The sequence below is a fragment of the Streptopelia decaocto genome, assembly GCF_964273445.1.
Source record: "Streptopelia decaocto genome assembly, chromosome: 9".
NCBI lineage: Eukaryota > Metazoa > Chordata > Aves > Columbiformes > Columbidae > Streptopelia > Streptopelia decaocto.
Window position 1 is genome coordinate 10,954,548 of NC_138664.1, and position 23,613 is coordinate 10,978,160.

Consider the following 23,613-nt stretch of genomic DNA (forward strand, 5'->3'; position numbering starts at 1 on the left):
CTTCGTTAAAGAAGAGATCAGCTCCACCTGCCAGCAAGTTTCACCTGCTGGTGGTTACTAGCAGTAGGTGGTGCTCGTTAGGAGAACCTGGGCAGCACTAAAGTTTGGGGTGGGAGGATAGGGGGGTTGTTGCAAACCTGCTTCTCTGCCTCAAGCCATGTTGCTCATGGGGTGAAAGGCAGGAGCTCACCAAAATGGGTAACGTGAATAGGGGTGTGTGGCTTTTGGAGCTCTCAGAGTCCCCCACAAAGCACCCCCTGTCGGCACCGTGGCTGGGAGGGAACACATCAAAACAGAGCCAGCCTGAGATTCATAGAATGTAGATTATAAAACACCACTGGCTACTACAGCAAAAAAAGGAGGACGAGTGAGACGTCCTGCTCCTGTGGTGCTGTAACACGCAGGCAAATGCTGGATTGGTTATGGGAGTGGGCACACCAGAGCTGGCACAGGCAAAAATACCAGCGCATTCTATGTTTTATTAAGTCCAGTTCTGCTACTTTTATCTGCCCAAGGTAAAATTCACCTGCACTGCTGCCAGCACCTCCCAGGCTGCCCCAGCCCTTCCCTGCCCAGGGAAAATCAGGGACATCCCACTGGTTCTGCCCAGACTCATTTGGCCTTTTCCCAGCAGATATTGAGAAACAGCACATCTAAGAGCCCGTTCCCGCTGACGTAAATGGGAACTCTGTGTCTAGCTAGGGATTAGAGCCTCCGCTCTAGATATAATATAATTTACGGAGCATCAGCGTATGTTTGGTAACGTGCAATACACCAGGGAACCATTAGCCCCCCAAGACACAATATGCGCGAGATCGCAGAGAATTTAAAGGATGCAGAGGCATCTGAGTTACTTTGTTATTAAGGTAATTTGGGGATAATTAAAAAGTCTGGCACCAATTGTCAAATTTCATTTCATGAATTAATTGAACCCAGAGCGATGTGCTTAGACGTTCTCAGCCCGTTCACCACTAGGAGCTGCGGCGATGTCACCTCTTTGTCCTCCCGCGTCCCCGCGGGGTCGGGCTCTCCTGGCACTGCAAAGCTCAGCCCGAGCCCTGGTACAGCCACCAGCACTGCTGGGCCTCGCTGTCTCCTTCACCAGCTGTACACACGACAGAAATATGGGGAATATGCTCTAATTTTGGAGTCCCAATCTTCTGTGTTGCCTGGATACCAACCACCAGACCTTTGGAGGAAATTTTATTTTTGTTACTGAATGTCCCTGTCCCTCCTAAAGACCAAGTTCCTGTCTCTTGCCCTAAATTTCCTTTGGCACGTTAATGACAAGCCTTGGTACCTACTGCCAAATTTGAAGTGCTAGGGAAATATAATGTACACAGGTAAAACACGCTCTCCTGCTGGTTAATCACATTTATGCATGGTGTTCAGCGTACCGTGCCTTTCTGGCTGCTTTCATTATCCTGGCCAACCTTTGCTGCTGCAGGAACAGTCCTATGGCAACAGCTTATTGCTGCTTTTCAGTGTGACACAGTTGTGGGGACATTCTTGTACGACAAACAAAGGAACCACACTGAACCAAGCCCCTGAGGTGAGTTCATTAGTGTTTCTAACTGCTGGGGTTTTGCTGGGAATCGCGCAAAGGTTTTTTTTCCTTAACATATTAGTGCCTGAGGTCACGTTATTCTACCAGTGCATCAGCATTCATTTAAAAAAACCCTAAAAAATTGAAAAGGACTCAGCTGCAAGGAAGAGCTCAGAAGTGGTATCATCACTGAACACCATGCACGGGAAAGAAACTGCTCTGAGAACCTTGTGACTGTTCAGTCAGACCTAAGAGATACTGATGGGAAAAGACATCATCTTGAAAATGCATAAAAGTCTATAAAAACACAGCACCCACCTGCCAAGTCTTTTTGCTGACAGAATCCAATTGTTTGGGACTCGAAGTTCCTTTTATCATAGAACTATAGAATCATACAAACATTTTGGTTGGAAGAGACCCTTAAGATCATCAAGTCCAACCATAACCTAAATCTAGCACTACCCCATATCCCTGAGAACCTCATTTCCGCGTCTGTTCAACCCCTCCAGGGACGGTGACTCCACCACTGCCCTGGGCAGCCTGTTCCAATGCCCCACAGCCCTTTGGGGAAGAAATTATTCCTAAGATCCAGCCTCAACCTTCCCTGAGGTCAATGCCATTTCCTCTCATCTATCTGAATGGCCCAGCTTAGGAGATGCTTCATCTCCATCATTCAGATGAATTTGGCTGGTCAGGGCCAACACAAATCCTGGCAGGGCGAGGAGAGCTGCACACGGAGCATCGGCACATCGCCCGGCTCCTTCTGCTGGGACGCCCACCTGGGACTGAGAGCGCCCACAGTGCCACCAGAGCCAGAAAATCACCTTCAGACCAGGCTGTGGGAAACCTCAGCCGCCCATGGCAGATGCTTCTGAGAAATCTCAGCTGCTAATGACCTGCAGGTGAGATACCGAGCACCCCCGGGGAGCGCGGGGTGTCCTTGGCACCCCGTCCCTGCCAGCGCCAGCCCTGCCTGCCCGCGCCTGAGAACACATCAACTTGTTGGAGTGGCTCCTAGGCCTGATCTTTCAATTCATATGGAGATCAACATGTCAAGAAAATGGCTCAGGTCCTAAATAAAAACCAAAATATGCAGCAGCAGAAAATACATTTCACAGTTCACTGTCATGGTGATTCTTTTTCTCTCATTCACACTGGTACCCCACTGTCAGTGGGACTGTGTCTGTGGATGAGAATTCCTACCACATATGTTTAAAGCAGCTTTTGAACATTGTCAACACAGTAATTTCATTTAAATTAATCTTGAAATTAATAGTTCCATGTAAAGAAAACAACTAGCTATACTATAAGATTTTTTTTCTGAATAAGAGATTAATTGAAGTAGCTGAAACCAGTGGATTGAGTCAAACATATATACATAACCCTTTAAATATTTTAAATTTAGCTTTATCAAGAAAGACTTGGTCCTGGATATTTGGTTTTCTTTGGTGATTCTGTGTGGTAAGGTGATATTTTAGCAATCATTATATCACTTTGTTTTGCAAACATGAAATATGAAGTTATTAAGTGTTCTCTAGGCCTGGCTATGAGCTGGTTATTGCTTTTTATATAGACTATCTTTCAATATTCCCTGTTAGTTCAGATAAAGGTCTTGCTCTGTAACACCTCGGCAATAGCAGACCAGTGGGTGTCTGGAAACCAGCCCTGTGTGAAGGTCCCATTTTCCCCGTTATTCAGCCGACACCAGCTCGAGGATGTCACGGAAAGAGGCTGAGCAGCATTTACCCCCTTGGCGGCTGGAAGGACATTCCTAGCTGGTGTGTCCAGACACAAAAGCCTTGAATTCAGATTGAGGGCCTGAAACCTGCCTGTTCTGAGTGAGACAGACCCCTCGTTCCAGCTTCTGGACCACAAGTTCCACATGGCAAAGCCCAGCCTGGTCAGTCTGGAGCTTATGGGGGGGGAGCTGTGCTGAGTCTATATGCAACGGGAATATTTTGAACGTAAACCTGGAGGACAACTGAAATCTCAGATCATTGGGCCTTGTGCTCATGACTCATCCCTGAGCCTTTTTTGGAACTGCCCTAGAGTCAATGCCATTAATTGCTTCGTGCTGGCGTGACGAGTTAATGTACTGAGCGAGGGCTTTTCTCAAGCTCTGCTATAAATCTCTTTCAGCACAAGCCACAGAGCAGGGTCAGCTTGTTTGCTAGAGCTTTGTTTAAGCTCAGGATGGCCAAGAGCCTTACAGAGCCATGACTTTGCAGGCAAACACACCAGTTTATCATCAGCAACTGCCACCAGAAAGCTGAGAGGTCCTAAAAGAGCTTTCCTTGGCCAGAGTGCTCCCCCTGCACCTCCTGTCCCCGCGGTTTCATACACATACACAACCCTCCCTTTGTGTCTTCTGCTGCTTTGCTGAGGCAGGAGCCTACAGCCTTGGAAAGACTCAAATCCGTAATTTATGGGCCCCAGACATGTGGCTCGGAGTCAGGAGCGCTGCCAGCTGAGCCGCGCGGGCGGGTTGTGCCGGTAATCGCTGTTCTGTCCCTGCACGGCCGCGCTCCCGCGTGCTCGAAGCTCCTATCTCACCTCTTCTACGACACCCTCCTCAAACTCTTTGCCAGGGTGGCTGCGGGCACTGGATACCATACCTTTGAAGCTTTTTTCCATTATGTATGTGTTCTGACGTCTATCCATCCCACAAGCACCTGCATGAAAATGATATATAATGGAAAACAAATAAATATTTATGTAAATTGGATTGCTTTGACTACTGAGCAGCACATATTCTTTCGTCTCAATTGTACATCAAGGCCCACATTTAAGGAGGCTCTTAAGCACATCCTCAGCCATAAGCATGCACTCAGGCTTAGTGGGGATTCCGGGCATGCCTAAATTTATGCATATGCTTAAGAGCTTCCCTGGAAGGGAGGGCTTTCCTGACGCAGGGTACTGCTCATTACCAAGAACAGCTACCCATCAGGAGAACAGAAAAAATATCATCTTCTGATGTGTTTGTTACTAAAACACCAGGGTGGATTAGTAAAAAAAGCCTAAAGCACAGCCTTTCCAACCTGAGTCTGCAGGTTGCATCACATTAGTCTGTGACTAATTTTAGGCTTTGATTCATTCCTCGGTAGTATGTTATTTAATTCACAATCTTAGATTTCGAGATGTGTACAATCACCTTATATAACTTTGCTGATAAATTTGCACAGTTCAATAGCTGATGTGACAAAAGTCTGTAAGTGGCTACAACAGTCTGAAAGTGCAGCAGCCGAGAGCTCAGAGCCGACAGCAAAACCTTCTGCCTTCTGCGGCTCCATAAGGACTCGCCGAGACAGAATGGGATGGGAACCTTTTCCATTTTCACTCCTGCAAATTATTCGAGATACCAGTGAAAAGGAAAATCTAATATAAGCCTTTAAATCTTTTTAAGTATAGAGTCTAATATTTCTTATTGACTAGCAAAATCAACACAAATTTCATTACTGAGATAGAAATGTCATTGTGGCTTATGGGATTCCCAATCGAGTAACTAAGTCATGCTGGTAAAAGAGCTCTGCAAACAGTGTGTCCCGGAGGTCTCCCAGATATTTGTCCTTGCTTGTCCTCTGGTCTCTACAGAAAACGCTGTCACCACCACTAGCGATGCTGTACCAGTCCCTTTTTCATGACAGCTTCATTTTTTTGCTAAATAAGGAAAATCACTGAATTAGATGAGAAATGTGTTACAGGCACATCAAAGACAAGCCCCTTTGATTGTCAGTGTCCAGCCCAGAGCGGAGGACAAGGGCTGGTGGTGCATGACTGACTCTGTGTTGGGCTCTTTCCCTTCTGGCCACAAATGAGCCCCCCAAAACTATTTGAGCACCTTCTGATTTGTCTTCTACCACTTGTTCTGAGCCACTTCCAGACTCACTCCCTGAAAGAAGGTGTTTTAGTTTGAAGCTAAATTGTCTGCTGGGGTGAAGCCAGAATCTCGGCTGGAAATATTTTTCCACACCTCTTGGCTTTGAGAAAAATGCAAAGTCAGCTCTAAATCAAACTTTATGGCTTTGGTCCTCTGGAATAAATGCAGCTTTGACGCTCAAGATGTGCTGCAAATCACACTTTAGTTTCTGCGTTGAGAACTGCTGTTAAAAAAGACATTACAGATAAAACCAGTTTTGTCTGCAGCCCACTGTGCCCAGCACTCAAGCTATAAGCAAAACAACCTTTTCTAAACTCAGTAGATGGTTTAAGATTTTTGACTTGCTTGGAATAAAAGCAAGAGGCTGGACTGTGCGATTGCTTAATGCGGACTGGACTTGAGTGAGAGAGATGAGTCATGGGGCAAACAATTCTGGTCCTGCAAGAAGAGAGAGCAAATAGAAAATGCAAAGACAAGCCACTCCTGGGAATGAGGGGGATTTGCATTGAGCAGGTAGTGACACACAGCAAAGGTGACAAAGCTGTCTCTTCTTGGCGCCACAGAGTCCCCAAACTCTGCTGTCTCAAGCACACGTCCATGAGAACTGTGTGTGAAAATGTGCTCACCATTAGACTCCAACTCCACCGGACAGATATCATCATCTCTCTGACAAAGCCTGATAAACTAATATTTGAAGCCCACAAGCAAATGTGCCAGCAGGAAAAACACGGGCTTTGTTCTGCTCCTTGCATTTCCTGGCTGGGAAGAACACACACCTGACAACTGAAGTCCTGCAAAACACGTGCAGTCTGGTAAGATCCACTGTGTGTGTATGTATAGCGGACCTATGTGTATGCTTGTATGTATATTTAGCATATATACATAGACATGCCTACACATACGTAAGACTCATGTTTTTCTACACAATTTCTTCCTGTTAGGCTCAAAGAGAGCCCCAGGGATCCCAGAGGGAACACACACGACTTAGGCGTTACGTTGGGTCCTCAGTTAAGACTAACTAGTTTTCCTCAGCATCAGGTACAGCAAGCAGCCCTGAGTCACGCTCTTCCTGGGAGGCTGGGGCTGGATCAGGCGGATTCATTCTCACCCTTCGTTTGCTCTGTCTCCTTGATCTGTGTGGCTGGGGCTCTGCATCTGGAGTAAGGACCACGGTGGGGTTTGAAATGGGCTGATCTTCCAGCCCTGAGCCTGCTTGGTGTGAACAGCCCTCTCTCTGCTCCCTCACAGAACACATTTCTTTAATTTTCCAAATAAGATGTCTGAGGAATGACTCCTGGCTCTGCAAAGGCCAGTGATGCAAATCGGGAGCAATCAAAAGGTGTTTCCCAAAGCTGTAAAAGCGCAGCCGGTGAGAGCGAGGAGAGCAAAGTGCGGTTAATTAAAGCACTTGTGTGCCCTTTACCTGTGTGATTGCCTTGACGAGATATACAATCAAAATAAATTACATGGCATTTCCAGAAAGCATCCTGTTGATCCTCTTTTAGACACAGATATGGAGATACATTGCTTGGAAGCGAGGAGCTGTGGTGCCAAGCAGACAGCAAAGGGCACAATGCCACCGACTGGCTGAGCAGTGATGCTCAAGAAACTGCATCCGGCTTCTCCTGAGCTGCCGGCTCCCGAGCAAAGCAGCACCTTCTCCTTGGGAGCAGCTGCTTCTGCTCTCCCTGAGCTGGGAAATTGAAGGGCAGTCTAAGCCTGGAGCCAGGGTGGCACTGGGAAGCAAAGTTTTCCCCAGCAGAAGAGTCCCTGCATCCTCACATCCAGCCTGAGCGCTGCCACAACCCTGAGCACTGATGCTTTGCTGCAGCTTGGAATAGAGAAGGTGCCAGCCTGGGACCGGTCTGCAGAGCATCCAGCTTCGATCAGAAACACATTGCATAGGTAAAAAAAAATATTACGAAAACTCCTTATGCTTGCAGGTTTTAGAAGATGACTGTCAGAGTTCATTTTCACATGCGTATGCTTACAATTTCCTTTCCTCTGATTATAATTCATATTTATGACACTTGAAATGTCTAATAAGCCCACAGATATTTTGGCCACCACGGTCTCCGCTGGAGGAGTCACTGGCTGGAGAACCAGGGAGGGTTTTCCATCCATTCTGAGTTTCTCTTCAACTTCCCTTGAAGTCCCTTTAGCACACTGACTCATCTGCTGTGTAACATTTCGTGGGGTCGCAGCAGTTGTCCACTGCTGGGTTGACTATTTTTAACTGAATCCAGCTGTGCACAACACTTGGCTGCTGTTCCAACACGTGAGCTGGAGCATCCATGCCGTAAATGCCGAGGCCAACACTGGGATGAGAAGGTGGAACGTCTCTTAACTCTTCGGTACTTTCATGCCGTATGTGACCTTATTAGGCTTCACTTATATTTTATGTTTACAATAAAAAATTGAAATGTTTCACTTTCTTCTGAAATTGTCCTATATAAGTGCAATCTGTAGCTTTTACTGCACAGAAGTAAGACCAGGAAATGAAAACGTTTTACAGATTCATGTAAAAATTGCCATGATTTGAGCAAGAATTCAACATTATGAAAGTCAGCCTAAGCAAAAATTTTTGGTAGTGAAAGGGGAGAAAAAATATTTAGTTTTTATCAATGGGTGTGAAACAGGCATTTTGCAAGAAACAACGAGAAATAAAAGGAAAAAAGTGTCTGGGATGCAAAATGCTACAGAAAACATTGTGACTGTTTTGCTGGAGACCACTTAGCTGAAGTATTTATCACTTCTGCATCATTCTTACTGCCAAGGCGTTTAGCATCGCTTCTGCTGGTAAAGTAAAATGCATGAACAAATGTGGCACACAGGGAGTTCAGGACACCGCAAGATAAAACCAAATAAAGCTAGTGAGCAAAGCAGTAAAACAATAAAAGGAAAATTAACTCGATTTAAGAAGAATCTGTAACTCCTCACCACCCCCAACACTCCATGTTACGTACAGATAAGCACAGCAGCACTTCTGCAGTTTATAATAAAGAAAACATTGATGGCTGATAATGATGGCAAAGGCTTTGCGTGGAAGCTCGACAGTTTTGTGATTTTCCTGATGCAGGGAAGATTTGATCTGTGGTGTGTGACCAAGAGAGCAGTGATGAGATGTGATGCCTGGCGGGGCCTCACGTTAATTCCTTTGCCGCCTGAGCTGCGAGATAAATGGCCTTAAAAATCCCATAATACCACTTAATACTGCACTTTCCCTCACAGTGCATATTTTCAGTAAGATATTAGTAATTCCAGCAAAGGGCAAATGCTTTCTGCCACTGACAAGCTAAACTTCAAATGCTTAGATAGGAAAACAAATAGCGTCCAGAGCACTAAATCTGGATAGGTTTTGAGATAAGAGCTGCTGAAAACCCTCTTAAAACTGAAGCCAGGGAGAATAGACTCAGAAAGGGCAATTAGTCTTCAGTCCTGGCTTGTTTGCACTGGCTGGTGGCTCAAAATTGCTTGAAAAATGGCCACCGTGTCATTAACTGGGAGATAAGAGGGTGTTTCGCATGCTCCAGCTCCTGCCAGAGGCTCCGCAGTTCCATCAAGATGCCAGTATTTAGTGCTAAACTTTATTAAGCATGAAAAAAAAATCCCAAATTTGAAATGTTAATGTTCTAAGGTAGACCTTAAAAAAACATTTATAGAGTAGATGGTAATTCAACTGAGCAACCTAGGAAGGGAGACTGGAATGAATATTGACTCTGCCTTCCCAATCTATGTTTTATGGTAAAAGAAACAATTTTCAACTCTTAACCTTTCACTACCGGCAACGCTGATTGTGAAATAAAGACAACACCAATATTCATTTATTGTCAAGGCCTTTAAAAAAGGCTGATTTGGATTTGGAATTGCTCTAAAGTCTACTAAAATGATTAAATTGTTTAAAAATTACTGACCTAGTTCATTCAGATAGGTGTAGGGTCTCCAGTCTGCAGTTTCTCTGTCAAGGATTTTGTTACTGAGCTGTTCAAAAAGTATGATAATGGGTTAATGCTGGAATAAACAGACAGTTCCCACCCCAGCCTTCAGCCCAATGGTGTCATGAATAAAAGTGGGAGATGACTTTTGCCTTGGCCTCACCATTTCAGTTCGTTATCTGTAGGAATTTGACAGCTGTTCACTAGCATTAGGGAAAATCACAAAGGGAAGTCACTTCACCAAGCAATGAACACAAGCATGCTGGAAAATACAGGATTTCCTCAAGTAACCAGTGACCACACCTTGGCTGCCTGTGTGGACGGAGTGACGTGATGGCAGCTTCAAAATAACTGATGAAGATGGATGGAGCAAAACCACCTATAAAGCATGCAGACAGGAGCTGTTCGGAACAAAAAGGGGTTTGCCAATACATCTGGATATTGAGATAAAAGAGATGTAATGGCTACAAGAATTCTCTCAATTCAAGGAACTCATGGACTCAGCCGCGACAGGCGGGGGAGCCATCCAGCTCCTCTGCCCCTTGGTTCAGGTGGTGACCGCCCTGAGAAGGCTTTAGGCTCAGGAAATCTCCTCTGGCAAAAGTTCCTCTGTAAAGTGGGCAATGGGAGCAGTAGGATGCCCCAGCCAGGCAGATGTTCTGCTGCAGCTTCCCAAAGTTGGGCCATGGAGAATAAATCTAGAAAGCTCTGCATCCTCTCCCTGAGCTCTAGGGAAAGCATCTGCAAACACTCCTCTCCACCAGGAGCTTAGGACAACTACACTATATATTACAAGTATTGACATTTAGAAGCTTTTATCTCATCCGAGAAACTGGGTTTCACTTCGGTGAAGATTCGTAACAAGCAGAGGCAAACCCCTGCCCTCATTGACTGAACCCTGCTGGTTGAATCCCAGCGGTTCAGGCTGCAAACAGTGGTCTGATGTGCCTTTTTTTTTTTTACACCAAATGTAATCTGCCCTGGCTTAAACAGACACAGGAGAAACCACGGAGCACTGCACAGAGACACAGGAGCCGGCGCAGACGAAAGGCCTGTGCACAAACACACACACAATGTTGGGTCTCTCTCTCTACAAGCAAATGTGCAATATTTTTAGAGCTATTCAGCTGAAGCTTTTACACAAATAGGTTTCATTGTCTGCAAAGCAGGGAACTGTGCTCCAAATGAGCTGAACTCCAGCCTGGCAGAAAGATTCAGGACACACAATAGCGCAAATACACCGACCACACACATGCACGTAGATGTGTGTGTATATATACACACATGTAGATACATAGAATCATAGAATTCCATGTGTACACATCTATAAACTATACACACAGACGAATGTCAGCACAGCAAGAGGAGCCTGTTTCACAGGCTCTGGCCCACTGTGGAGCCGCCAGCGCCGACCTTGGCACAGACATTAATTCTGAGTGGTTCTGTGCCCGGCACTGGGCGGGAGGTGAAGCCGGATGATCACAACAGTCCCTTGTGGCCCCACAGCGCATGAATCTCACATCAGACACACCAGCAGCACAGCGACAGCAGTATCGAGTGCCTCGTCCTGCTCCTTCTCATTTTCTGTCTCTATATATTCCCGCTAAGGTAACGTGTCATCAGCTCATTAGGCACCTCTGCACCCGCTGCTCTCCTCAAGGACGTGCCCAGGGCAGAGAGAAAGTTGATGAAGCTGGTTGCCAGCAATATTTCTCTAGCAATCGCTGACTGAGAGCAGCAGCTGTGACTGCACATCCTCGCTCCCTGCTTGGGCTGTATCTGGTGTGTCCCTGTTGACAATACCGGAGTCATTTCTTTATCATCCAGCAGCTCCTTGTACTCTCCCAAAACTGAAACCCTCAACACCAACAGCAGATACACGGAGGGATGGGGCAGTTGGAGCAACCAAGAAACACAAGGGGATGAAAAGCAGATCGGTTTGTGATGTGGTGACTGAGGAAGGACACAGATACTTCTGGCCCCACACCTGCCATGTAAATCAGCGCAGCCCCACTCACAGCACCGTCAGCAGAGCCCACGGCTGTTTTCTTCATTTCAAAACTTGCAGCAATACCACAAATGCTGATTTTTTTCAATCCAGCTGCACCACTTAGATGACATTTATGAAAGTCTTTGAGTTTCTATTAAAAGCCGTGTTTTTTGCAGGATTTATAAATCAGCTCACGACCTAAAATTTGTCATGAAGAGCTATGGGCTAGAATTGATTTTTTTTTTTTTTTTTTAATGAAATGATTTGGGGACATTTCTGAGTTTTTCAGAATGCAGTAATTACAAAGAAATGTGATTATAGCTGTCTCTTTGTGCTACTATCGTTTCTCAACACACTATAATTTGTTAACTTTTTTTAAGATAGAAGATACTCCAATTGTTAGTGTGAAGCAAAATTGCTTTTCTGGAGGGAAATAATACTTCACAGTAAATTTACCCAGTAAAAATCCAAGCTTGTAATTTTAGTGACTTTGTTAAAACTACCTCACATTTGGCAACTTTTCCTTTAAGATCAATGAGATACTTGCTTGAGTAAAGCAAAGTCATTGTCTGCCCATCTGAAAGCCTGGATAGATCACAGTGGCGATGCCATTTGTCACAGCTCAGGTTCCCGAAGCAGCCCTGGTGACGAGGGAAGCGCTGGCAGTCACTCCATCACACTTTCATCCTCCAGGAGAGCAACTGAGAAGAGTTTTCCCATTAGCTTCCCTGACTACGGGTTTCCATGGGCCAAGCCCACGTTTCTCAGTTTAAAATGCTCATCCTGAAACCCTGTAGTGATCCTGTATTTGCTGTCTTCCTTTTCCTTGGGAAAGTTTTAGTCACAGGTAGTCTAATGATGTTTCTGTGGTTGAATTCCTTTTTATTAGCTGGGTGACATCCAGTCAGACCATTTCCAGTGACCTCTCTTTCGCAGTTTCTAATTTTATGTGAAGTCCTTGGCAGAATTTAGAACTTCCTTTAATAGCTGTGAATCTACTGGCTTTAAAAATTCACGACATCAAATAGCAATTGATTTTTATGATGTGTGTAGACACCAGCAACACCCAGGCTTCAGCTGCGATGCTCTTGTCCTTTGGCAGGGAGTGAGGGTGGAATTAAGAGCTCTGCAAAAGCGCAAGGTGAGAATCCTCCATTTGCTTGTGACACACCAGCGTGGCAGCCTCATGCTTTATACAGAGTATTTTTCACATATTTTTGCAGCCTTTTGTGAAAGTGAGATATATTCCTACATCCATGCACAATTCAAAATCTCAAATACAGAGCTGGCGTGGAAGTTCTGAGAGTGGTTCTGTGAATGGTCCCACTGAGCTCCCTCTGAGCAAAATAGGTCCCCAGCAGCTGAAAATCTGCTCTTTAACTCAAGCAATGAGAGCTCTGATGTGAAGATACAGGTACGGAGGTGTGTATCTCTTATTTGTCGCTTTGACAAATATTGGAGCAGTAATTCTGTGGCACAATCTCACTTGAGATTATGTATGATACCTTTGGTAACTTCTTATTTGCTGCTGCACATATAATAAGAATAAAGGCCAAACCTACTTGTGGGACTTAATAGGCAAAGGTCAAATTTTGGCTTCACTTAAACTAATAGCATAATAAAATATTGATTGACTGAAATGTGGCCAGCATTTCACCCAAGCTGACTTTGCAAGCTCAAGAGCATTTACTTGTAGCAAGTGTTGGCAGTTAATATCCTGCACTGAGATGTAGGAGCCTCAGCCCCAGAGCTGTTCTCCTGGACCTTGCATAGAGATTCAAAGCTCAGCTCTACCAGCTCCTGCTGGCAGCTGGTTTGGGTGTTAGGGACACAGGACTGGAAAGGCTTTGATCATTCAGGCCCTGAGTCCAGCCGCCTTCTACTGCAAACACCCATGCATGTAATCACTTAGATAGCTGATCAAGCTCCATTTCAAGGGTAATCAGATTTCTTTGTCCCATTAGTCTTGCTGGGAAGCTATTCCAAACTCTCCCTGATCTGATGTTAGAAATCTCATTTCCAGCCTTGATGCATTCATGGCCAGTTCATCCTCATTTTTTCTTGTGCCAGCTCTGTCATCTCACTTAAACAGCTCTTCTCCCTCCTAGTGTTTACCTCATTGTATTTATAGATGGCAATCATACTCCCTCTCAGCATTCATTATGCTAGATAAAAGAAGCCAAGCCTTTTTTTAGTCTCTTCTGATATGCTCCCCCTTATCCTCCCACTTGCTCTTGCCTGCATGTGCTGCAGCCTGAGCGCTCTGCTGGCACCGCTCACCGCTCCTGTACACAACAGGAGGGTTTTAATGCCTCTGTTCATACCTGCTGCTCAGCAGCCTCAAAGTTTTTACCTCCAGGACATGTGTAGGGTCCTTAGAAGTGGCCAAATGTCTGTCTGGCAGAGGAGGAAAGAGGAGAGATACCTTCCCCCTCATCCTGGAAGAGATGTGGGAAGGCTTGGCACTGCTCCCTTGTCTCACAAACCAGTGCTCAGTGCAATGCTGGACCTTTGAGCTGCTGCTCTCAGCCATCCTCGCCCACCTCGCTCACCGCTGTGTGCACCGAGAACAGCGGCAGGGGCTGTAAACGCAGCCAACAGCGCGGGACGGCTGCGCCTGGTGTCCTGACCCCGCTGAGCCATGACGGGGCTGGGAGAGGAAAGCAGAGAGAGCAAGGAGGTAAACAGAAAGGATAGATAGATGGCTGGGTGAGAAAAGAGAATAGGAACACAGAAATGGGAGGAAAGAGAAAAGATAACAGAATGAAGAGAACACCAAGGGAAAAGGCAAAGACACAGGAAGAGTGAAGAGGACAAGAGGAGCATGGGAAGCATACCAGAAAGTTTCAAACTGGAGCGGGGCTGCACATCCCCTGGCCCTGTTTTGTATTGTCCCTCTGCCCAAGCTCTGAAAGAAGTCCTGGCACAGCTCCAGCCCCTCGCCTCAGGGCACCATCTCCTTTGAGCACAACATTAATACATCTCAGGCTCTGGCTCAGCAGTTCAGAGATTCCTCTGCCTTTTTTTTTTTTTCATTTTGCATCTGCGCCGGTTCCTTTGTGACCCCAGCTGGCACTATAAAGAAATGAATCCTCCAAGTACAACGTGTGCACATTTCCCTGCAGAAAGTGGGAATGGCACCAGACAAACCAATTTGGAAATGAAACTCGTTCAGAAGGCCATTAGGGGCTTTATATTCTCTTTTGTCTTAGTTGGCTGGAGAACTGCATGGACAGAAGCAGCATATTTTTGGCCATCCTCAGCTATTCAGCACTGCAAAGCATTCTCATGAATAATTAAGGTGGTGAGAGATCTAAAGGAAAAGTCAGGCCATATATTTTGATAGGTGCCCTGAAAATACCAATTCCATTGGGTTTTCTTGTTTATATATCAGGACAGACTGCTGACCGATCACTGACAGACAGACCTACATCAGGGTGAGCAGCTTCCAGGCGAGTCCAAATGCATCACTTGGGTTTTAAACCTTTTCAGCGGCTTAATATTTGAAGTATCACCATGACAAGATGGCACTGCAGGCTGGGAAAGCAGGAGAGGTGCTTGCTTTGACCTTTTCTGAATTCATTTAAATTACTGCAACAGGATTAGTGGTCCAGACCCACACTCATGGTGTTCATCCTACATTTGACATTATGAACGTTTGCACTTTCAATTTGGGGACCAAAAATGCACGATGCAAAGGGACCATCTACATCAGAAAGCATATTTACACATCTGTCTACACTTCTGAGAAATCTCTGGAGCCAGCCTTTTTATTACATTTTAATGAGATTTTCTTTTAATAACTGAGAAATGACTTACAAGAGCACATGAAGACATATTTTTGCATACCCCGTCTCGTAGAATATTGTCTTTTTTGTCTTTTGTTCTCATGGCTTTCCCATTAGCAGAGCTACATTTGGATTAAGGTGACACACTCTGCAAGCCCCATCATTTTTAAAGCTGACAGCCTCGATGAAATAAATTGTATTTCCTTTTTCCTCTGCTCCTTATCCTTTGCCCCACCTCAGCTTATTAAGGCTCTAAAGGAAGAGCGGTCTTACCATTTACCACATCTAGATCTATTGCTAAAGTGGTGAATTGAGTCACAGTGTAGTCCATGAGTGGTCCTGGGGAATCAAGAGCAACATGTGATAAATGAGGTACTCGTGGATGTTTGAGCGAGATGGTCTGAAAAGCTCAGCTGGAGAGCCAGAAATAACAGCAGAGCTCTCAGAAAGCTCTTAGACCAGAACAGTGTTCAGAAGCACCTTGGATCCCTTCTTGCATCTATTTGCTTGTCTAAAAGTAGGAAATTTGTGTGGCTGCTGATGTGGGAAATAAAGATGTAGCGAAGTTAGATTACTGACTTAATGCTTCATCGATTTACTTTTGTTGTATTCATGCATAATGACAATTGTCTAGTTATTTATCTTTTCTGAGAAGCAAACATATTTCACAGTTGCTAAGACACCGAGGCTTATTGACCCAGACAGGCATGTGCTGCAACTCCAGTGACCACGCACAGATTACGAAGACACACACACAGGGGAAAAGAGACTTTTTGTGTCTGTTAGAGCTGCCATGTCAGGAACTGCTATGCTGGAGTTTTAAATAATGCTGGCGGATAACAGGATCCAACAGGCATCGCTTTGGCTGATTTCCTTGAACTGATAAGAACATTGCGACAGCGGGGTGGGATAATATCTACCTTACTGGAGCTGTTTCCATCCAGATTACTGGTAAAGAAGCGTGAAGTCACACCACATGAGAGAGTGTGGTAGCTTGGATTGGAAAAACAATGTACACTGCCGCTACCTTGAGATATATCTGGGAAGAAAACAAGTCATCACAAAATACTTTGGCAGCCATAATGATTCTTAAGAAACTGAAAACATGTTAGAGATGATCAAGGTTAGAAAACCGAGTAATGGGTGTTATAGAGCATCTCCAGATGAAATCTGTCCTATATTATCATGGTGTGAAGCTCTTGACTATTAGCATTAAATATGAGATAAAAAAGCAAAGTATTTGATTAATACAGTGTTATCTTTTTTAAGATCTTAGAAAAGTAATTCCTAGCAGTCCAGCTGCTTTGCAGATGAGGAAAGAAACGCAAAACACAAGAAATGCACTGTCTGTAACCCAGTTTCTTCCTTAAACACACATAAGAGCTACTGATGAGAACAACCGCTGTAGTTATGAAACATTTAATTAAAACTTTGTTATAAAAAGGTAGTTAATATTAGAAATCAAGGTGCTATAACCATACTGAGGAGTCCAAAACATTTGACACAACTTTTTTTTTGTGCAAAGGCTTAGCAAAACAGAAAGCTGTAGCACTGAAAGGCAAACTTGGGCAGTCACATTGTTATGCTTAGAGGCATTTCATCTATTTCCTTACTTTTACTTATGAACACATTTACCAAACAAAATAATTTACCAAGAAATGCATCATATTTATACTGGAAGTTCTAATGAAAATATCAATCCTAATCTGGTTCCAGCTTAATAACAAATTGATAAATATTTCGAAGTAGCATCACAAGAAAGGATGAAAAACTGAAACCGCATGATTTAAACAGCCGAGTCCTGTAAGAAGTAAATAAGTGGGTTAGTTTTATTAAACCATGGGCTTAAATTGTAGGCAGAAAGGTTAGTTATAGGAAACACCTGCACATGGCTAGGGTAACGAAGTGCTGGGGTGGCTTTAACAGAGATGGTTAACGAAGGTGGGCAGGAGATGGGAGAGCAGGACAGGACCTGCTGGCACTCCTACCCACTCACCATCCCCGCTTCTCACAGTGCCCTCTGTGCTTCCATCCCTGTGAACATGCACTTTGCTTTGCTGACATCTTGTGGAGATCCAGATTGAGCTTAATTTACTGCAAAATATCCTGTTTTGAGTGAGTGGGTTTATCTGCAGGGTGTGTGTTATACAAGTGCCACGGCAGAGGGAACGGCACACATGTGCATGTCTGACCCAGTACTTATTTTTTGCTGAAACACACAGAGCAATTTTTGAGGTCAGCTCTATTTTGTAGTAAGTGCAGAGCTTTTTAGTTCTACTTATTTTCTGAGGTTATTGCCAATAAAATATCTCAGATCAGGGTGTGATTCCTCAACTAAAGTCTTTGCATTTAACTTCTTCCAGCACAGCAGCGAGGCTGCCAGGACTTTGCCATCTCCCCTAGCTCTAACTCTGTGATATTTGCAATAGAATTAACAAGCAACAGATAACTCTGGGGGTCTGCAAATGAGAACTGGGGCTGGAACCTGAGCACGGTGATCAGTGTCTGCCTATCACAAACACAGCTGCTCACACAGAGCCAGGGGAGCAGAACTCATCTACCCTTCTTACAAAATTAAATACAGACAGTTGAATCCACGTCTTTCTGCTCTGGGGGTGAGTGTTGACGGCTGAGTCACGCCATTTCTCAGCTCTGCCTTCTCCTTCAGCAAAGGAGCAGAGGGACATTTCGCTGCCTTGGCTGTGAGATAAGAGGGCAGAAACTGATGGTTACCGAGAGCCAGCTGACACATTACGAGTTCACACCCAGCTTATCTGGCCATGGCTTGTTTTGTGCACCCAAAATGAGCCAAACGAAAAGTCTGCCAGACTGCCCCGCTACTTAGTACGGTGCTGAATTAATGAATCTGAGCTCGGACACAAGTCTGCATCAGCAAAAATCTTTTCTTCCTTCACTGCATGCAGCACCGTATACTCAGAATTACTCCTTCTACAGAGTTCCATTTGGTCGATACGTAAGTACCCACTCAGGCTCACTTACCTTGATAGCACAGTTCGTTTTCTACACATTTACTCACGAAGCTCTTATAACTGTTGGCTGTAAATACATCAAATTCAAATCTAATGCTATCTCAGTTAAAAAAAATAATCAAACAAAAAAGAAACCACAACCTACAAAACCCCCTCTCTTTCCAAACATGGGAATTTTATTCTGCTCTGAACAGTAAGCAAAGCCTTCAATGCCTAAAAGAAAGGGAATTATTTAAATTAAAACAAACCCCAAAGGTTATGTTAAGGTTAAACCCAAGCTTCTGCCCCGAGGTGACACAAAGAGCCCTGGTCCCCATCCCGCACAGGACAGCGTGGCACGGAAATTGGGCACAAGGCAAACCAGGAAAAAAGGGAATAAGTAAGCGCTCTGCAGTAAATACAAACCCAGGAGTCTCAAGCTACAAAATGGAATGGTTTTCTTCTTTTTCTGTGCATCTTCTCCACCCACATGGAGTGTTGGTGGGGTGGCTGAAGACTCCAAGCAGGAGGGTGCACTCTGACACCTCCTACTACACCTCATCTGCAGATCATTTCTGTAAATGTCTTATCCAGGCTGCAGGATCCACAACACTTTATTTGTACCAAGCTTTGCTTAGGTTTTGGCTCTCAGCACAGGATTCACTCATACCAGAAAGTTCGTGAAGGCTTCAAGGAGACCTCAAGCACCACTTCAGCCCACAACCAACCCTGTGTGAAAGTTCTGAAAGGAAATCTCTGCTGCTCTCCAACACTATGGGATAGTTTGCCCTTCTGTCCTCATCTCCTTGAATTAAACAGTCTGCACTTTAAAATCTTTTGTTGGATGCAATGTACTGTTCTCATGCTGAGGAGCAGCATTTTGATTCCAGGCTTATTTGGGCAAGTCTGCTCTCAGATCCATGTGCTGTGGTTAAGCTCTCCCAGCATGGGTGGGTTTCTTGCCCACTGGCTGCTGGGCAGAATGTGTGTTTTGCTGCCACATCCTTCATCCACAAATGCGAAAGAGTCCAAGGGCTGCCCAGGGGGTTCCCCTTCCTTATAATCTCTCTCCCACATATGCACGGATTATCAGCATCAGAAGAGCCAAAGACGTAAAGAGCAAAAACAGCCTCCAGAAATAAATTAATGTGCTGGAAGAAATTACTGCTGCCAGGAGCTAGGGATCTGTGTATGTGACTGTGACTCTATTCAGAAACAACAACAGGAGTAAACAAGCAAAACAGGTTCAGATTCAGGTTCATCACAATTTTACACCTCATATAGGGCTGGATCCTGCAGTCATTGTTCAGGTGGATTTCCTGCCAAAGTCCATGGGTTTACATGGGATTATAGTAATTGGGTAAGTACACCTGCATAGTATTCTGCCTTTAATCCACATACAGAACTCCAGGTGAAGGTTGAAATCCCTGTTACCTCTATGTAATACCACTACTGTCCTTCAGCATCCTCTGCAACGTCCAATTGCACACGTGGACTCACATCCACATGTGTGGTTCTTGCCATCCAGCCATGCTACGAGTCTCTATTTCTTATCCAGGATCTTGTCTCCGTTTCCATCTCCCCATTTTCTGCTGGGGAAGACGCACATCAGCATCTTTTGCTTTTTTCCTGCTCTATAGAAGTGAAGGGCTAAAACCAGCTTCGGTAAGGCCCAAGCCAATATGAAAGAAATGGACTGCTGAAAAGTTCCGAGCCTCTTTCCATGCCAGCGGCTGTGATCTGCTCTCTTGGAACTTGGAGCCGCGCAGCCGCTGAGATGTGCCACGGAGCTTTTGCACGTTCACGGTCTGGCTCTTCAAATGATGTTGAAATGACAAATTTCAGCCCAAATAGTGCTGGCAATGAGCCAAGGAACAGACACGCCCTCTCTGGCAACACTTTCATAAGTTTCTTACATAAATGGCACAGCGTAAGCACAAGCCTGCAAAGCTAAAATTTACAAATAAGAGGCAACGGGAGGAAGTCCAAGGGTGATTTTTCTTCCCCATCTTGTAGCTATCAGAAGAAAGAATGCTCTAGTACAGGCCTGAGAGGTCTAAATATGACTTCAGGCAATGGTGTATCCTGGGCAGGGAAGTCCGTCCAGAATGAAGCTTCCAGCTCTTGACCCTGAGCCGGCACAGAAGCCGAGTCAGAGCCAACAACAACTGTGTGGGCCTGGGGCATTCAGATGAGAAAGGAGAAAGAAAAAGGAGATGCGGGACTGGGACAGCAGAGCTGCAGAGCCAGCCTTGGCCTGTTTTGGGAGCTTGTATTTTGTATTCAGGAGGTTGTAACAAGGCGGGTTTGGTCTTTTTTCCCAAATAACAAGTGATAGGATGAGAGAAAATGGCCTCAAGTTGCCCCAGGTGAGGTTTAGATTGGATATTAGGAACAATTTCTTCCCCAAAGGGCTGTTGGGCATTGAAACAGGCTGCCCAGGGCAGTGGTGGAGTCACCATCCCTGGAGGGGTTGAACAGACACGGAGATGAGGTTCTCAGGGACATGGGGTAGTGCCAGGGGTGGGGAACGGTTGGACTTGATGATCTTGAGGGTCTATTTACTCAGACTTACAGTTTCAGCCATTTAAAGGGAATGAAGAAGTGAAATGCAGTCAGAGGGCAGCAGCCCCGAGGAGATTCCCACAAGAGACAGGTCGGAGGAAACACGAAGGAAGTAAAGCCATCTCCTATCTCCTATCTGGCATCCTATCTGATATTGGCCATAGAGGAATGAAGAGGAATGGCATCATTAAAAAGGAGACCATGTCCTCCAAAGTTAACCCAATCTGTCAAGAAAATCTGTCCTCCATAGCAGTAGCAGAAGATAGAAAGAAGCAAGAAATGTGATCTCAGTATTACTTTTTAAAAAAAAATCTTAAAGAGCTTTCCTCTTCCTCTCTCCTGCTTTCACCAGCTCCTGTGAAGAAAATTCACACCAGCTGTCTAGACGATGGGGACTGGTCTGCACACAGAAGTGAGAATGAATAGGAGGCCTCAAATCACAAACTGCAACATAGGCAAAAATAAAACCTTATGATTGACCCAGTCAGCCCCATTCTCAAGCAAAAAAAGTCATCTTCTGAAGGTTTCACTAACAGAAAACTTGTCTGCACTGCAGTAGGAAGGCAGCCGATTTTAAAAATAGAGTTGATGCATTCCGTGCAGCATATTCTTGCCTAGGTATATGCCATATCTTGTTAACTTTCATATATAAAACAGCTTAAACCAGTTTTAAGTTATATATGCTTTCCTGTCTATGTTAAGTGTTAAGAGACCATGGTATTCAGGGGAAGAATTGTCATCATTTTTGAGGCTCAGTACCACATGTCATACATCACAGAAGCTTATATTTCCCCAACATATGAGTCTATATTTGATTAACATAAAAAGACCCTTACCAGAAAGTGAGTAATCTGTATTAGTCATCCTCATGGCTGGAGTATAAGATACACTTGGCATGTCATGGCCCTTCTCCTTCTGTTTCCGTCGATACCACACAAACAGTGCCAGCAAGACCATAATAATTAGAAGGAGAATAATAATTCCAATGATTGCTCCCACTGAGTGCCTCTCTGATCCAAGAGCAGGGCTAATTTTAGTATAGGGGTTTAATTCTTCCATCATAAGAGCCGCTGTTAAAAGTAATTCATAACACACTGTAAATTGAATCATGCATTTCATTTCTGAATTACTATATTTTCAAAGCAAGTACATCATTGGAGGGGGAGAGAGAGAAAAAGAGAGAGAGTTTTTACAGATAGAGTTTCACTGTACCTTGATCACACCGGATTCCTTTGAAGCCTGGACTGCAGTAGCAAGTACCTGTGACATGGTCACACGTGGCATTATTCATGCATTCGCATAGTTGTTTGCAACCATAGCCAAATGTTCCTGGTGAGCACTCTGGGAAGCCAAAGAAAAAGAATGTAAAGAATTCTACTTGGTTTTTTTTTAATGGCTGAAATCCTTGCCATGGAAAAGTCAATAGAAAAGTCTCCCTGGTTTCAGTGTCTCTAGGATGACACCCTAGTGTTAGATTATTCTTTTAAAGCAGGAGATAAATGTATTTCATGTACAACTTGGGTTATTACTTATTAAGGTGTAACTTTCTGGAAAAGTCATATGAGACTTCACAAGGGTGAAAACAATAATATGTACAGAGACTTTAAAAGGCTTGATACATATTACGAGTGTTCAGAATTTAACAGGGCATGAGTTCAGAAGCTGCAGACAACATCTTGAAAGACCCCAGTGCTCTCCACCAGCTCTGCATATCTTTTTTCATGGGGGTAGTTGCAAATAAAAGTTTTAATGTACCTTTATATGAAAACAATAGACTTTTACCAAACAAATTCTGTGTGCTTTTATACTTATCCCTACTAGTGCTAGAAGGTGAATATAACATTGTAGGTAGAATTACAGAACTGAGCATCTGAATGGTCTGATTTGCTCTGCTTCTGTACTAGGATTCCTGATATAGGAGGAATTTCTATCCTGTCTTTGCACTTCCATCAAAGACAAAATGATTGAATGTCCAGCTGAGAAATTTATTCATACAATTACCATGATGGGCTATTACAATAAATCTGTAGGCAGCTTACTATATGTCTTGAGGCACTATTGAATAATAAATTGAAAGAAACAACTTCTGTCAAATCCTACTTATTTCTATTGAGAAGGTGCATTATTGAACGCACACACACTTGCTATGATTCCTTAGAATATATATTGCTTGTTTTAAGATATGACTTCTTTCTTGTGTGTCACTGCAAATGTTTGGCATAGCATGGCAATGCCGTCCCAATTTCAGTCTCTAAGTAACTTCAAGTAGCCAAATTTTAATATTAAGTAATGAACAGTAGCCAGCATCTGTATAAAGATTTGCAGTGTGTATTAAAGTCGTGCCTCTTTCTTTCATCCGCAGGTCCCCAAACAAGGAAAAATAAAATTATTACAATTAATGCTCATTCTGATATTAACCTGTAGCCTATTTGAAATGAATCAGGCCTAAATATTGGGACTGCACTGCAGAAACGATGTCTGCATGTAGGCGTTTCATCTACAGTGCATCCAACAGTATTCTGAAAAGGAAGAAGTCTGAATGAAGAGATACTTTCAGACTAAATAGGAAAAAAGCAAACAAATAAATACATTTATAGTCTGGATAGAGAAGAAAGCCTCAGGCTTTGTACAGAGGTCAAATTACAAACATAGCTTATTGCATAAATCTGCTATGATGCAATTCTGGTGTGGAACTTCTTAATTTCCTATTTTATTTATGGTTGCAGGAAGGGTGTACACAAATTCACAGTAAACCGGCCACTTACAGAGTTAGTGGTGCCATATGTAATCCCCACATGAATATGAGCATGCAAATCTGAATGCAAGTATGTGCAAAAAGAAAAGATTCTCCTGAATTTAGGTACATGTACAAATACTTTCCTAAAGATCCATGTAGTAAGCTACAGTTAAGAAGCTTTCACTTGCAAATCTAGCAGGAATGTT

The 23,613-nt window shown here is 44.1% G+C and overlaps 1 protein-coding gene across 1 annotated transcript in view; it reads right to left on the minus strand.

Annotated features, from left to right (window-relative positions):
- MEGF11 (multiple EGF like domains 11) overlaps positions 1–23,613 on the minus strand; it is a 262,478-nt gene that overhangs the window by 5,992 nt on the left and 232,873 nt on the right. Inside the window, exons 20-24 of the mRNA XM_082061380.1 lie at positions 21,883–22,011; positions 21,507–21,740; positions 16,057–16,175; positions 9,338–9,404; positions 4,162–4,218 (exon numbers count right to left, since the gene is read on the minus strand). Coding sequence (XP_081917506.1) covers positions 4,162–4,218; positions 9,338–9,404; positions 16,057–16,175; positions 21,507–21,740; positions 21,883–22,011 — 606 coding nt within the window. The remainder of the gene's footprint in view (positions 1–4,161; positions 4,219–9,337; positions 9,405–16,056; positions 16,176–21,506; positions 21,741–21,882; positions 22,012–23,613) is intronic.